General features: G+C 41.6%; 1 protein-coding gene across 5 annotated transcripts in view; it reads left to right on the forward strand.

Annotated features, from left to right (window-relative positions):
- Ccdc141 (coiled-coil domain containing 141) overlaps positions 1 to 15,401 on the forward strand; it is a 163,832-nt gene that overhangs the window by 111,425 nt on the left and 37,006 nt on the right. For all 5 annotated transcript variants that reach the window (XM_060390407.1, XM_060390409.1, XM_060390408.1 and 2 more), the window contains 4 exons: positions 1,635 to 1,776; positions 2,422 to 2,541; positions 6,126 to 6,317; positions 11,517 to 11,696. In XM_060390407.1, the coding sequence (XP_060246390.1) occupies positions 1,635 to 1,776; positions 2,422 to 2,541; positions 6,126 to 6,317; positions 11,517 to 11,696 (634 nt within the window). The remainder of the gene's footprint in view (positions 1 to 1,634; positions 1,777 to 2,421; positions 2,542 to 6,125; positions 6,318 to 11,516; positions 11,697 to 15,401) is intronic.

The following is a 15,401-nucleotide window of genomic DNA, read 5'->3' on the forward strand; positions in this document are numbered from 1 at the left end:
TATATTACTTTTATAAATTGTGCCAATAGCTCGCAAATTGCCATCCATTTTCTGCCACTTCCCACCATCTTTCCTCTTTCCATGTCTGCCTGTCCCTTCCATTACCCTTTCCTCTGTACCTTTTCCATAGTGCCACATTGTCACTTTATCTTTATCATTCTAGATTGTAGTACTCTATAGAAAACTTGGAACATATGGCTCATACCACAACTGTCGTTTGAAGACCTTTTTGGTATATCACACCTTAGCCTAGAGCCTAGTCAAAGTAACTCATATTGTGGGGAAAGAGCTTTTACAGAATGCGTGGGTTTCTATCAGTAAGATTTATTTCTAAAACTCCCCTGGTATTTTTATTATTTTCTTCCCTGACGATGAGTACTAAGATGTAAAACTAATTGTTCTAAGTATGCCTGGAGCATTATATACCAGAAACAATATTACCTCATAGTGGCTTTATAGCATATTTCACAACTGTGCTTGTCTGGGACCTTTGATGTTCCTACAAGACACCTCCAAGAGTGCCTTACTTTGAAAGCATCCTTACAGACATTCGAGTGACATTACTGTACCCCTAGGTAATTTCTGATCTTGTCCTCATTTCATTACCAATTTAATTTATTTGTAGTGACTCACAAATTAATCATTTGAGGCCACAATTCCAAAAATATGTACCTAGCTCTGAGATGAAAGAAAGAAGAAAGAAAGAAAGAAAGAAAGAAAGAAAGAAAGAAAGAAAGAACGAAAGAAAGCAAAAAATTCTCAGGAGAATTAAAGAGTTATCATGCTAACCTTTGTTAGTATTTGAAGGAAAATGGGTAGAGGGAAATGAAAGACTTGGATTTCTAAAATGGTAGACAAGGTCCTATGTTAGGCATAGGCTGAACATTTGGAAAGTGTTCATCCTGTCCATAGTGCTTTTTCATTTCTTGTACTGTGAAATCTTGGGAATGGCTAGGTGTCCACTCAGTGGCTCAGTTTCTGCAGATGGGAACAACTGGAGTCCAACTCAAAGCTGACCTGAAAGTTATACCATTTATGTCATCTCTGTCTCATGAGGTCAACAACACAGGGTGGAAAAATGATAATGTGAGGCATCAAATATGGACAAGCATATTTGATACCTAATTGCTAGTGATAACTAGGTTTTTATCTAGTGAATATAGCCTTGAGCAGTCATAACCACTGAGAACAAAATGGATAAATATTTTACCCTATTGGGTTAGCAAACGCTTTGTTAATTGGCTGATTCACATTTCTATTCAAAGAGCATCTTGAAATAAATGAAGCTTTTAAATGATACCCCCAGGAAAACTTGGTAAACATACTGTGCCTTTCGCCATAAGAGTCTCAGAGTATCTTAGAGAAATATTAAAAAGTAAACCTTTAGAAAAGAAGATTGGGCCTGCCGCAGAAGCCACCATTCTTTTTCCCTCAGGATTGACTGAGTTAAAACAAAGAAGCAGATTCTGGCTTTGCAGCCTGCTCGACCGGTACGATCACTGCTTGCCTTCTGCTATTAAAGCTTGTACCAGGTCATACTCACGTGAAAGGGCATATCTGTTTTCAAATGTCCTCTCCTGTCAGGGCTTCCACACCAAGGTCAAGTGAACTAACATCTGGCTTGTTCCATTCAGCTCTCAGGTGATGGGAATCCATGAGATGATGGGATGCATTCAGAGACGAGCAGATCACCTCAGCAAACAGTGTACAGCGCACAAGGAATTTGCCCTGAAGAAACAGCAATTAGCAGCATCCGTGGAAGGCTACCTGAGGGAGGTAGTTTCACAAAATAACGTGTACATTTTTTATTTGGTGTTCGTGAACGGTGCAGGAGGATAGAGTGTGCCTCCCTAGACTTCCTCTATATTACACATCAGGTCCTATGATTGGACAAACAGTTCTTCATCAATAACCCCTGCCCCAGGTGGCCAGTAATAAAGGTCTAATGTTAAAATGCCATATATGTATATATATATGAATATATACATATGAAATTCTATATACTCCACTGGTTCTCATGAGCCAAAGCTCAAGTCACGATCCCCTCAGCACAGCAGCGAAATGATTCAGGCAGGCCCCTGCTTTGGCCGTCATCTGGACAAGATGTCTCTCAGAGCCCCTCAGTCCTAAATGCAACCGCCCACAGGACTAAATGCAACCACCTCTACCTGTGTGCCAGCAATTGCTCTCCTGCAACGTACAGATGAGTTCATCTCTGCTAACATGTTCGCAAGTGCATTGTTATCCTTTGTAGGCAATATGGAGAAGCTCTTCAAGGGCGTGTATGGTGACAGCTTATAGTCACTGCTGTTAATAAAAGGATGTACTCATGGGCTACTAGCATGGCATCATATGAAGAGGGGCATTATCAAAATATAAAACCCTTTGATATTTAAGGCTATGCATTCTCTATTCCTCAAGGTGGAAATGTCAATTCGAGAAATCACGTCAGTTCTTTCCAATGCACTGGATGTCGGTTCGAGCCCGTCTGAATCAGAGAAGATTTTGAACAAATATCTGGAATTAGATATTCGAGCCAAGGTAAAAAGGAAGACTACTTCCAAGACCATAATGTTGTAAATAATTATTTAAAAACTGTTTCCAACATTATGGAGCTTAATCCCAGCTCCTTTGAGAGATGTAATATCAAGTCAATACAGAACAAATAATGGCATAAAAACCCCACACCCTACTATGTGCATCTAAATTACTTGTATTTTTGTGTCTATTTATTAGCACATTTATACTCATCGCAACCATGGTTTCGGGTACTTAGCCTGTGCTTGGTCCTCACCTGAGAACCAAGAATAAGGTCACACAGGAGTCCCAGAGACAACACACATCACTGTAATCTCCGAGGAGGCGAGTCAGAACACAGCCTTGCTTCTCCCTCCATATTCAGACCTGGAGCGCCCCTCCCCTAGCAGTGGCTCTGTCTTACCCTGTCCTTGCTGCTTGGGTTCAGCGGTTCTAGTGAGAGCAGTGCTCCTCCACCTTCCTAAGGCTGCGACCCTTTAACGCAGCTCCTCATGTTGTGGTGACCCCCAGCCATAAAATCATCTCATTGCTTCTCCACAACTGTAATTTTGCTGTTATGAATCATTATGTAAATAGCTGAGATTCGTGACCCACAGGTTGAGAACACTGGGCTAGTGGCTTCCACTCTACACTGAGTGCCATAGGATTTTGTTTTCAAAATCCTCACACTCACCTGCATCAGCAAGAAAAGCCTCCCCCCCCCCGCCCCGTCCCTGGCTTCTCCTGGTTTCCACAGAAGACCCTCCCTCAAACAGCACCCTCACTGCAGACAAGCATTCTCGTTTTCCTTTCCTTCTTTTCAGAACAGGTTTTAGAAAAATCTCCATTGTAAATGCTTAAGCCACGTCTAAAGGCATTCTCCTTTTAGATTTTAGAAGCACGATGGAGAACTCAGGGGGAGAAATCCCGTGCTCCTCTTTTATTCTGCGGTATGCTGTTTTAGAGCAGGGCTGGCAAATTGCAATTCAGTGCAGCCAGTGGGGTTCCTGGAAAGCATATTAAATACAATGAGGGATGGTGTGTGTCCCTTGTGCTGCAAATGAGAGGACAAAATGCTTCTCTAATTCTACTTGATTCCTCCCTTGTTCACAGGACATTTAACAGGGCTCTTTCTGTGGCTTTTAGTCATGTATCACTTAATGATGAGGGTACATCCCGAGAAATGTGCTGTTACCTGATTTGGCTATTGTGTGACCATCACAGTGTGCGCTTTCACAGGCACGGGCAGCTGCTAGACATGGCTCCTTGATGCCACAGGCAACGTAAACACCATGTGTGAGGCCGCTGCCAACACAAGCCGACGTTCTCTTGTGAGACACTCTCCCTTGTGCTTTGTTTTCATGAGTGGAGAAGAACGCTCCAACAGTGAGAGCAAAGTGTAGCAAATGTCCGATCCGGCAATGTAGCCAGTTAGCAAGCGTTGTGTACTGTGTACAGTTACATGTGCCGCCCTTCTGTGTGACTGGCGGTGAGAAGTTCGCTTATTCACCGTCAGCGCAGACGTGCGGGCAACGTATTGAGAGGGATCCGAGACCAGCTTTCCCTCAGGGCGATTAGTTAGGCGTTAAGCACTGCTAAATACTGTCTGCTAATGCTGTGACAGGTCTTCCTTGTAAACACCTTTTTCATGTTTACTTTCCCCTCAAATTAGCTCACCTACCCAGGGTTGGGCCAGTTTGAGCCTTTGTTTTACAGACTCTTTCTGTGTCCTGTTATGCTGAATGGGGCTGTTGCCTGCACCGCCCTCTATCTGGCCACTGGCTAAACTGTCATTATGGAATCTTGGCAGCTTTGGGAACTTCATGAATGCCTTGAAGAAACTCGGCCCAGCTGCAAGGAACGTGGCAATCAGGACTGTGCCTGAGGCCACAGACTTCTGCCTCTGGGCGCTGGCTCTCCGTGGCCCTCAACTTGCGGCTCACAACCCCTTGGGACTCTGTCTTCGTTGGGGTTTTATGGCTGTGAAGAGTATCACGACCAAGGCAACTCTTATAAAGGCAGACCTTTCATTGGGGCTGGCTTGTAGCTGTAGAGGTTTAGACCATTATCGTCATGGCGGGGAGCATGGCGGCGCGCAGGCAGACATGGGGCTGGAGAAGCTGAGAGCATCTCGATCTGAAGCCAGCCAGGAGGAGTCTATCTGTGTGTCTCTCATTGGGTGTAGCTTGAATATTTTACCCCAAAGCCCAACCTCCATAGTGACACACTTCCTCCAACGAGGCCACAATGAGGCCTAATAGTGCCACTCCCTCTGGGTCAAGCATTCAAACACCTGAGTCTGTGAGGCAAAACCCACTCAAACCACCACAGGGTCCCATAGCACCATAGCAGAAGTCCCACATATCAGATTTTACAATATGATTTGTAACAGCAAGAAAATTACAATCATAAGGAAGCAATGAAAATAATTTTATAGTGGGGGGGGTCACCACAACATGAGGAACTGTATGAAAAGGTCACAGTGTTGGAAAGGTCGGGAGCCACTGCTCTAGACAGCACTGCTCCAGCCTATACCGTTACCAAAATCGTCTCACCTAAGCCAGACCCTCCAAACGCCCCGCCCAGAGACTGTTTACCCACTCCGCACCATCGCGCCCTACCTCCGGGGGCTCTGAGTCTAGAAACGGTAGTTCTCACTAAGGTCTGAGAGCAATCTTGTGAGACTGTACCCACAGGAGGCTTCTGATTGGTCCTTAAATAAAGCGCGTGATTGATGGAACAGGAAAGTCCACATAGCCAGGCACTCACTGATAGGATAAAGTCTAAGCACCAGAGCGCCATGGTCCTTTTCTGCCTGCACAAGTAGGCTGACCCCTGCTATTGGGAGGTTAGTCTGAGGGACTGCTCTCCTTTGCTATCCTCGTGGGTTGTATCAGAAGGCAGTAAGGAATTCCTCCCCTGAACGATCTCTTAGTTGTCTTGTGATCTAGATGATGGGACAGGCTGGACTAGTTGTATGATGAGCAGGTAAGACCCCCAGGGCTTCCGGCACTCGCAGCATAGGCAGTGGCGGCAGCAGCAGGAGCAGAAAGAAAGTGGCATAGTTGAGTTCTAGCATTTGACCAGGAGCTGAGGGCCTGATACCTGAGCCCAAAGTGTAATAAGTCAGCTAAGGGCTACACAGCAAAACCATGGCAGACTCCTAGGGTATCTAAGAAAAGCAGAAACTCCCAAGAAGCTGAGAGGCAGGGAGGTGCTAAAAGCTGGAGCTGAGAGTCCGAGTAGTGTAAGCCAGGCTAGCTAGGATTGGTCAACAGTCCTGCCAGGGGCTGAGGAGCCAAGAGTCCCAGCACAAGCCAGCTCAGGACTGTAAAGTGGCCACTGGGTATTAATGCTCTAAGCCTCTACCTTCAGCACCAGAAAGGCCTTCAGCTTTGGACAGAGCCAAGGAAGCAGTTTCAAGTGCTTTTTTTTTTTTTTTCCTTTCCTTTTTGGAATTCTGAAAGTTATACCCCTTTCTGATTGAGGAAGTTCTCAGTACAAGTTCAATTAATAACCGTAAGAGATGGATGTGCCGAAGGGTAATGGAATGTGAATGTTCACGATTCCCCTGTCAGCTCCTGACCCCTTGTGCTTTGCTTTCATAGGAGACATCACATGCATTAGAAGCAGCTGCAAAAATTGTGACAGAGAAAAATGAACTTGAACTCCACGAAGTGGCGTTGCTTTCTCTTAAAGTGAAATGGCTAGAAGAAGAATTAAACACGCTTGATCGAAGCATCAGCTACAGGTCACAAGTCCTGCAAGCTTACGTGGCATTTCGAAAGTCATCTGAGGAGGTAAGGCTGTAATGTCACGTAGCGTTGACCTGCTTCAGCAAGATGGCCTCTGTCCGTCTTTCTGTGGGTATAGAAATTCCACCCAAGGAGAGAGTTTGTATCTCTACCAGTGCCTGTATTTGCTTATATGCCCTGTATTCTTCAAGTAACCACGCAAAACCTCAAGGAGTAAGTAGTTTACCTAGACTAATATTAATATATAATATATTATAATTATTGCATAATAATATATAAACAATTAAAACATGCTTTGTACATCTCTGTAAACATTATGATATCTTAAATAAACAAATTATTATTAAAATATCCATCACTTAGGCCATGGATCCCTTTGAATTCCAAAAGTGGAGTGATGTGGTTCTTTTGTTAAAAATATTTATTATTGTTATTAATTATGTGTGTGAGAGTCGGGTGTGTGTGCATGTGAGTGTGGTGCCCACAGAGGTAAGAGGAGGGTGTCAAATTCCTTGGATCTGGGGTTATGGGAGATTGCGAGATTCCTGGTGTGGGTGATGGACACCAGCCTCACATCCTCTGTAAGAGCAGTATATGCTCTTGACTGATGAGCCATCTCTCCAGCAGCAAGGTATGGTGCGTTTAAAATGGGCAGAACAGGAAGATAGAAGTGATTGGCTCATTTTTGAATGAATGATACCTGGATGTCTTTACTGTTGCCCCAAGCATCTTCTGAAGCTCTGACATGTTTCAAGTAATCTCTACTATCCCCTCAAGATTGTGCCTCTCAGAGGGAAGCTTCCTGAGGTGGAGTTGCTCCTCACTTAATTCTGGTTCCAGGGAGCCGTGTCTGAATGCAGGTAACTCTTCTATGAAAGGTTACAGGCACTGTGTTAATCGAGCAAGGTCCTCTCAGCTGCCTAAGGTTGGGGAGCATGCTTGCCTTCTCTTTTATCCTCTACCTTCCTGATACCCTGACCCTCTCTTCCTACCAGCATCTTAAACAGAGCACCACCCTAACCCAATCTGAAGCCTTGATGTTGGAGCAGCTACAAAGCCATGCTTGGTCTTGGCACCATCATGGCCAAAATGGCACCTACCTGGTATCAGGTTAAGTAGCTCCTTCCATCTCCCATGCCGGCATTTGGGGCCAAGATCGTCTGTAGAAACGGAGCCTTAGCTGTATAAACAACACTTCCTAAAACAGTGCATGTCCTTTGGTTTTCCCACTTTCAGTCATTCCGTCCCAATCCTGGCACTGCTCTCATCTGTCACCCTTTACACCTCTGCTCTTCCTTTGTTTTCTTTTTCCTCATCAGCTCTTGCTTACTCATTCCAATCCTCTGAACCGATGCCCTGCCCTCTACTCCAATGAACCCCGCCAACTCCTAACACTCGGTCAGTCCAACATTCTGCTCAGCTTCTTTGTCGAAGCTCCCAGACATTCCTCCAGACACAAAAGGAATAATTATGATGATTGGGGTTTTACTAACTTATGGGTCTCTACCTCTGCTGGACTCCCCGCCCCATGCTCCCTAGTTGGCCTATATTCCTTGGTGATTCTCAGGTACCCTATCCCAGTTTCCACCCCCAAATCTTAGCTGATGTCTTTGGACTTCATACACTATGGGAAACAAGACCATCAAGGCTCACTGTCTCTACTTCCTTCTACTTCTCAAGTTACCGGCATGTTCACTCATCTCCCCCATGGCTCCAACAAAGTGATATGGTCATGCCTAGCCCTGATCAGTAATAGTCTCTCGCTGTGTCTTTTCCTGTCTATCTCCTTTAAAATCTTGATCTCAAATCTGCCTTTCCTATTGTTCCTTCTGTGCTTAGTCTATAGTTAGAGTCTTGTTCTCATCAATCTGCCCTCTATCATTTTCCTCCCTTTCATTGTGAACCCTTGGAATGGGAAGAAGATGAAATTCCTCTACCTGCTGCATAGACTTCATCCCCCTGCAGTTCATTTCACTCCCTTGAGAGCCTTGCCATGTGTCGTCTCTTCTTGGCATTAAGCATCTCTTAGGAGATGCCTACTATGAGAAACTGAGCTGGATCTCATTCCTCATAGCCCATCTCCTTTGGTGTTTTTGAAATTTATTGAAGAATACTTTATTTAACATAAAATTTACTACATTTTAATGTAGTGATGTTTAGTGTATTTGTTGAATTGTAACCATTCAAGCATGCCAGATTGAATATGCTCCCAACTTTTTGTAAAAAGCCTTATTAAATATTTCAGTCCTGCATTCAGTCTCTCTGCTTATCTGTCCTCCAATGATCACTCACTTTGTATCAGGCCTCATGCTTCTAAGTCCTAATTTCATTGTGAACTGATGTTTCTATGTCTTATCATTTCATATGTGAGGGAAACTGAGGCTTGGAGAAGTTGCATTGTCAGGCAGCTGGTAAACATCCCAGCTTCCTCTCCCTCACCTTTCCTGTTTCAAAGGCTACACTTTCATGGGTCTACTCATGAAACATCAGATATTTCTGTATAACTCTTTCTCCCAATTTTTCTCCCAGTGTTTCCCTAGTCCAAGCCCTCATCACTTGGTCACTATGGGCTACACAAAACTAATGAGGATGTGTCATGATTCTGTTGGCTAGAGTAGAAGGCAAGGTGAAGTTTCCTGCCCAGCCTTATCTCAGTACAATTTTCTTTCTGGACTCCTTCTCACAGGCAGCTGAACAATGTGAACTTCATTTATGCAGACAGCATGCGTTCTCCCTGCTGAAGCCAGTGCTTCCATGCTTGGGCTTTCATACCATTTCCTTCCATCCAAGACCTCCTTTTCTATCTCTCACTCTAGAAAGAGCCAGACCAAATGTCACGTACTGAGAAGTGTAGATACTATTTTTAAACTCTACTTTATTTGGGGGTTCCTTAAAATCTCTACTTCCCTTCCAACTCCCCAGACCTAGGTAGGAGAGAAAGAAGGATAGAAGGGAAAGGGGAGAACATAGTTCTCTTTACTTCTTCTGGCTGGGTTAGGGTCATCAGGTTCTTGTGGGGGTAATGCCCACCTCAGTTTTCAGGATATCCAGAAGTCCAGGTAACCTACAAACCAGCAAATGCAGCAAGCAGTCCTCCTCTGCCTTCTCCAAGCCACCGTCCCTTCTCTTTCTGGGCTCTCATATTTATATCTCCCAGAGTCCTCAGAATTCAACTAACTCTAGTTGGCAAAGACCAGGCCTCTGCATGAGGCAGTTATCAGCTGTGCACAAACTAAAGGGCAAAATAAAATCCCACAGTTGGGATTAAAACAAAAACATCTTTACATAATATAACTGAGATTTTAAAGAAACCCAAACTTCCACTACAGGGAAGATTTTCTGTACTTACTCCATGTAGAGCTGCTGTTGCCTTCCTCCTGTAATGTTGTTTGCGTGTGTGTACACAGACCTATCTTTGTTTTAACAGTTTGCTTATTGGCGTTTTTCTTACAAAAGTAACTTGGTCTCTAAGGACATAAACAATTCTTAGTAAGGGATCTGAGACTCCTTCATGGAAAGGGCATCCTTTCATGTCGTTCACTAGGGATAAAGAGAAGAAAAAATTAAGAAAAAGATGGCTTGAGCCTAGGAAACAGGCATCAACATAGTAAGTAGAATACGGAAATCAAGAAGGAAGTTCTGGCCCCAAGAGCTAGTGCAGGCTGTCTTAAGTTCATTTCCACTAAAACCTTCAAAGTACACTGACTATTGCTTGAAATGTCAGACTGTGTTTCCATGGCTTTTGCTAACTTATGAGTTTCATAAGTCTTATCTTATTAGTCATTAAATATTATTCAAAATGCTTTCTACTAATTCTATATCACCCCATTACTTGTTAACCTATAGTTACACATTTGATTGTATATTAACTCTGCTCAAGAGAGTAATTTAAAATAATTGAGTACTGCTAACATTGGTTAACAAATGCTGAAACATAGTTTTAGGGAGGCAAAGTAGTATGACTTAATAAGATTAGCTTGTGAAGGTATTTACTATTGATGCTTACCCAGAAAATTTGTCATTATTTGTACCCTTTTATTATGGCTCACCATGATTAAAAATAAATTGTACAGTAGGATACTCGGTCATAAATGGGTATGGACTTCACCCACCCCACCATGGCAGAGTGAGGAGAGATTGTAAGAGCCAGGGGTCCTTGAGGAGTCCAGAGGAGTGTCCTCTGGACATGCCAGGACCACTGCACTCATGAAGTCCCCGGAGCTGTGGTTATCTGCACAAAATCCAGCCTGTCAATGCTGTAGCGTGGAGGGTTGAGAAGGGCTCTAGCTGAGGAGCTATTGATAGTTGATAGCCACTGGGGTCGGGGACAGTCAGTTTTCTTGTTATTTATTATTGTATCATGCTGTAGTTATTGTATTGTGTATTGATATGGATGATTTGCCTGCATGTGTGCCTGTGCGCCTCATCTGTGTATGCCTGGTATTTGCGGAGATCAGAAGAGGGTGTCAGGTCCCCTGGAACTGGAGTTACAGGGGGTTGTGAGCCACCTACCACCTGAGTGCTGGGAATTGACCCTGCGTCCTCTGGAAGAGCAGCCATTGTTCTTAAACTCTGAGCCGGTTTTCTTTGAGGCGTTGGCCTCTGGCAGGCTGACAACACTCCAGAGGAGGGTCCCATGCCCACAAGTGTACATGTGCAGCACAAATTGAACTCAGGAGGTTACAGTCACAAAAGAAGAGGAAAGAACTTGGGAAGGAGTGGAGAGCTAGGGATGGATCTTGGAAAGATGGAGAAGTGGATGGTGAATATTATCAAAACACATTGTTTTAACATTTCAGAGAATTCATTAAATATTACATTAAAATAACAAATAATCATATATGTAAGAAATTAAGTACTAACTGGTTTTTGCTGACTTACTTTTTTCTGATTTGTATTTCTTGATTTTTATCTGTGCTTTTTTTTTAAATTATAAAACTTAATTTCAAACAGAGCAGCCACCTGATCTCTGAAGTAAATTATTCTAGTTGTAAAACATGTAAAAATAATCTGGAGTAAAATAAAGATTTCCAATTGGCAATAAACTTTGATACTCAGTGGAATTCCTGTCTTTCAGCTATCGAAGCAGATTTTCATGGTTTTTAGAAACTTGATAATACTCAATAATTACTTAAAGAATACTGAAAAATATAGTTGCAGTTTAATTCTATACAGGCTTCACATGAAATCTGTCTTTTTTATTTAAAATATTTGTTAACTCTCCTCCCCTTCCTCCTGTTTTAGGTAGAAGAGCAGCTTCAGAGCCTAAGGAAGTTTTATCTGACTGAAATACCCCAGAAGGATGAAGAGGAGGCTGCAGCCAAGTGCCGTTCTAACTCCACTGAGAGGAGGTGGCAGCTGTTTTTAAAGAAGAGTTTTTTGACCCAAGACTTAGGGCTTGAGTTCCTTAACTTAATAAACATGGTGAGAATAACATTAACTGAGCCATCACCCTCTGTAGATATTATTCCTCAAACTCAAAGTCATGCATTCAAAAGTTCAACTTGCCCTTTAGTCAGCAGCACTGGCAGAGTGCTGCTTCACTCAAACTAGACTGGTATTGAAGGGCACCATTTATAAGCCTATGGTCGCAGAGCCCTTGTATCACAGGAAAGCCATCTTAGCTATTCTGATTCAAATGCTACTTGATTATGATTATAGAGTTCTCAAAAGTCTAAGCCAAAGTTTTGAGTTATGTTGACAGAAAGGTCCTTACAAAATTTTCTAGGGACCCAAAGACAATGATTGTGACAAATCTTTGTTCTAAAGAATTTCTTTTCAGCTTAACTGATCTTTTAGAATATACATATATATTTTAGTTAGCTTGCAAAGTAGTAGGTTTCCAGAGATTGACTTTATCCATTCTTGTTTTGTTTAACACTGCCTGCAACTCTCTCTCCTTACTCCCCCAGACCCATCCCTGCTTCAGTCTCTCCACCCCCAGGATTGTCTTGCTCCGCATATTACACATCTTCTGTTGTCTCTCCCTTGGCACTCCCTCTTCTCTCAGTTCTTGCAGAGCAAAGCTCCACAGCATTTAGAGCTGCTTCCTAAGCCTTGGTTTCCCTGAGTTAAATAAACAAATTATCCTAGGACCTTTATGTCTATCACTCACTGATCTGAAGTTGCCTATAGAATTCTTAAAACACTGTTAGTTCACTTCTCCCTCAGAAACCTTGTGAATCTTCCCAGTGAAACAGCTAATTTTCTGGTCAGAAAAAAATGCTGCCTGTTAAAAAACAAGACTGTTTTTTAAAAATTATTTATTTATTACATATGTAGTGTTCTGCCTGCATGTGTGCCTGCACACCAGAAGAGGGCACCAGATCTCATTATAGGAGGTTGTGAGCCTCCATGTGGTTGCTGGGAATTGAACTCAGGACCTCTGGAAGAGCAGACAATGCTCTTAACCTCTGCACCATCTCTCCAGCCCAACAAGAATGTTTTAAAAATGCTAAATAAGTTTGTCTTCATATCTCATACTGTACCTTGGTAGCTGTGCAGGCATAAAGCCATCCGTAGGTAATTTCTCTTACATATGAAATGTTTTCCAACATTGAGAGCAGTTTCTATGTTTAATAGGAATCTTTTCTTCAGCTATACATTTACAAATTTACAGTTTATGGTGTAGTTTAAGTTCTTTCTTCAGGCTGATCTGCTTTGCCAAAATTTCTGCTTGCTAAACCCATTGATGAATGCAAGCAGAAGCTGAGCTACAGTCAACTAGGCATGTTTTTCTTGCAGTTGAGACATGAGGGTGCTAACTCTTTAAGCAAAGAGCTCGCTTTGCTGTTCTCTTATTAACACTCACATGACCTTTTTAAATCCTAGATTCAGTATAGTCGGGACTCTTGATATCAGCTATTTAGCTTTTTCAGAAGATGTGGGCCTATAGTTTTTGCCTTATTTCATTTGACCTTAGACTATGATGATTCATCTTGTTAAACTAATTTGGATCTATCTGCTTTATTAACTATTTCTCTTGGGTTTTATTCTGTAGATTTATCAAGCCTAGCTTCCATAGGCTTGACATTCTAGTTCTTGAATTAATCTATTGAGTAACAGTTTTAAAAAAAGACAAAGCAACAGTTAATGCTTTCAATATGTTTTAATCTAATCAGCACTGTGTGCATGTTAATGTACATATTGAACCCTATAAAGCCCTGACCTGTTACCTATGGTTTGGCACAACTCCTGACTCCCTGTGTTTGGGACATTCTTCTCAAATATTCAAATGATCTGTAAGCACAGATCTGGGCACACTGACTGTCAATGTGAAACTTATCAATCTGTGTACTGAACGTCCCCCATTTGAGAATCAGGTCCCATTCCTTTCTCTAATATTCTAGAAGCTTCTTTCTGTAAATGTTTAAAGATGACCGACAGGTACCATTTTCTTGAGAACTGGGATACAAACATGGAGACAGAAATCATTTATCAGATTCAGGTTCTAACACTTACATCTATTTGATTTTCAATTATCTTTTTTGTCTTCGTTTTGACTTCTGTTGTTTGAAGAACAGTAGTAATGAGTTTGTGTAGAACCAAAACATTCATTAAATAGTTATAAATTAGTTAAGCACCAGAAAAAAAACCGTGTTGCACAATTCATCCACGTTCCTATATTATACAACTGGTTTATTATACAAAGGCAAAGTTATTTTTATTTGCAACATTTGAATAAATGAGTCTGTCTTTTACCTTTTATATATTTTTTGGCTTAGTGTATTTCCTTTCATCTCTAGTTTAGGCGTTTTTATTACAAGGGAATTAAATTATTTGCAAATTGTCTGTTTTTTGTGTAGCCTTTTTATTGCTGAATTTTAGACATTTTTTTCAATTCTGGAAATGCCAGGTGGTTTAAAATTTTAATGTAATTGTTGGTTTTGTTTTTCCACATCCACTGTATCTTTCCCATACTTCCTTGGACCATATTAATCCAGGGTCTCCCTATTACCTCCAGAAGCATCTAGAGATGTTTCTGTTTTATGGGTTTTCCTATTGCCTTTTGATCTGCAGTCCAGATTGGTGAGTCCTTATCAAGTATTAAGTATCAAATAGAAAGAAATCAGATACTGTTATCTTCAGCTTGGGAGGGGTGGTAGAAAGGAATGGACCCAAACTCATTTCTTCTATCTGTGTCTACATTAGCAGGCTGTAAGGAAGTCCCAACTCACAGAGACTCTTCATAGAGGCTGTTCTGAAAATAGCCCGTATCTACCCACTACTTGATGATAGACTTGTATTTTTACATCATCATCTTGCTTTAAAGTCTTTTCAGTAGTCAAGCGATAAGCTCTTTGTTGCTAAAATATTAAGTTTACATAATAATTAACTCTACTAATTTATTGATATTCTGATAGGTAAAACTGCTGATAAGGATGTTTTTCTTCTTCCTATCCATAGAGCATTAGTCTTATAAGAGTGTATTGTTGAAGTATGGTGAGGTTCTGAGACTGGTATTTTCAAGCTTGAAATTGATTTCTTTTTTCTGTCTAAAGTTCCTGTGAATCAGATTAATTGACTTTGGCCAGAATTCTGGCAGATGAATGTGCCAGCTTATTAATTTACAGTGGCAAATACTGAGAATTCTGTCAAGCATTGGCCTCCTTACTACCTAGGCATCAGAAAAGAGCGAGATCAGAGAACAGTCCATGGTTCATGGATACAAATGTAAAATGAATGGATAATTTAACAGCTTATTTAGACTTCATTACCAAAAAAGTTTCCATGTACTACGCTAAGGTAAAATGAGGACGGTGTCACTAACAAAACTAAAGGCAAATTATTGTTCTTCTGGAACAGACAAAATACTACCTCTGCCAAACACCAAATCACTTCTGTGTCCTGCTGGCTAACCATCAACAGGTCTTATGATAGCATGTCTGTTCTAGACCTTTCTTAGGCCACTGTACTCTTATGACTCTAGTTGTCACTGATAAAATATAATTCCCAGCTTATATTACAGTAAGCAATATTTTATATTTTAATAATCTCTTAATAATATATAAAAGCTATCACAAGTTCAGTTATGGCATATGTAAAGTATAGTGTAGGGTTATTCCCACTGTTGTCTAATTTCTTTAATAATTTATTAAATTTAATAATCACAATTACAGAATATATCCT

This window comes from Meriones unguiculatus, chromosome 8 (genome assembly GCF_030254825.1).
Source record: "Meriones unguiculatus strain TT.TT164.6M chromosome 8, Bangor_MerUng_6.1, whole genome shotgun sequence".
NCBI lineage: Eukaryota > Metazoa > Chordata > Mammalia > Rodentia > Muridae > Meriones > Meriones unguiculatus.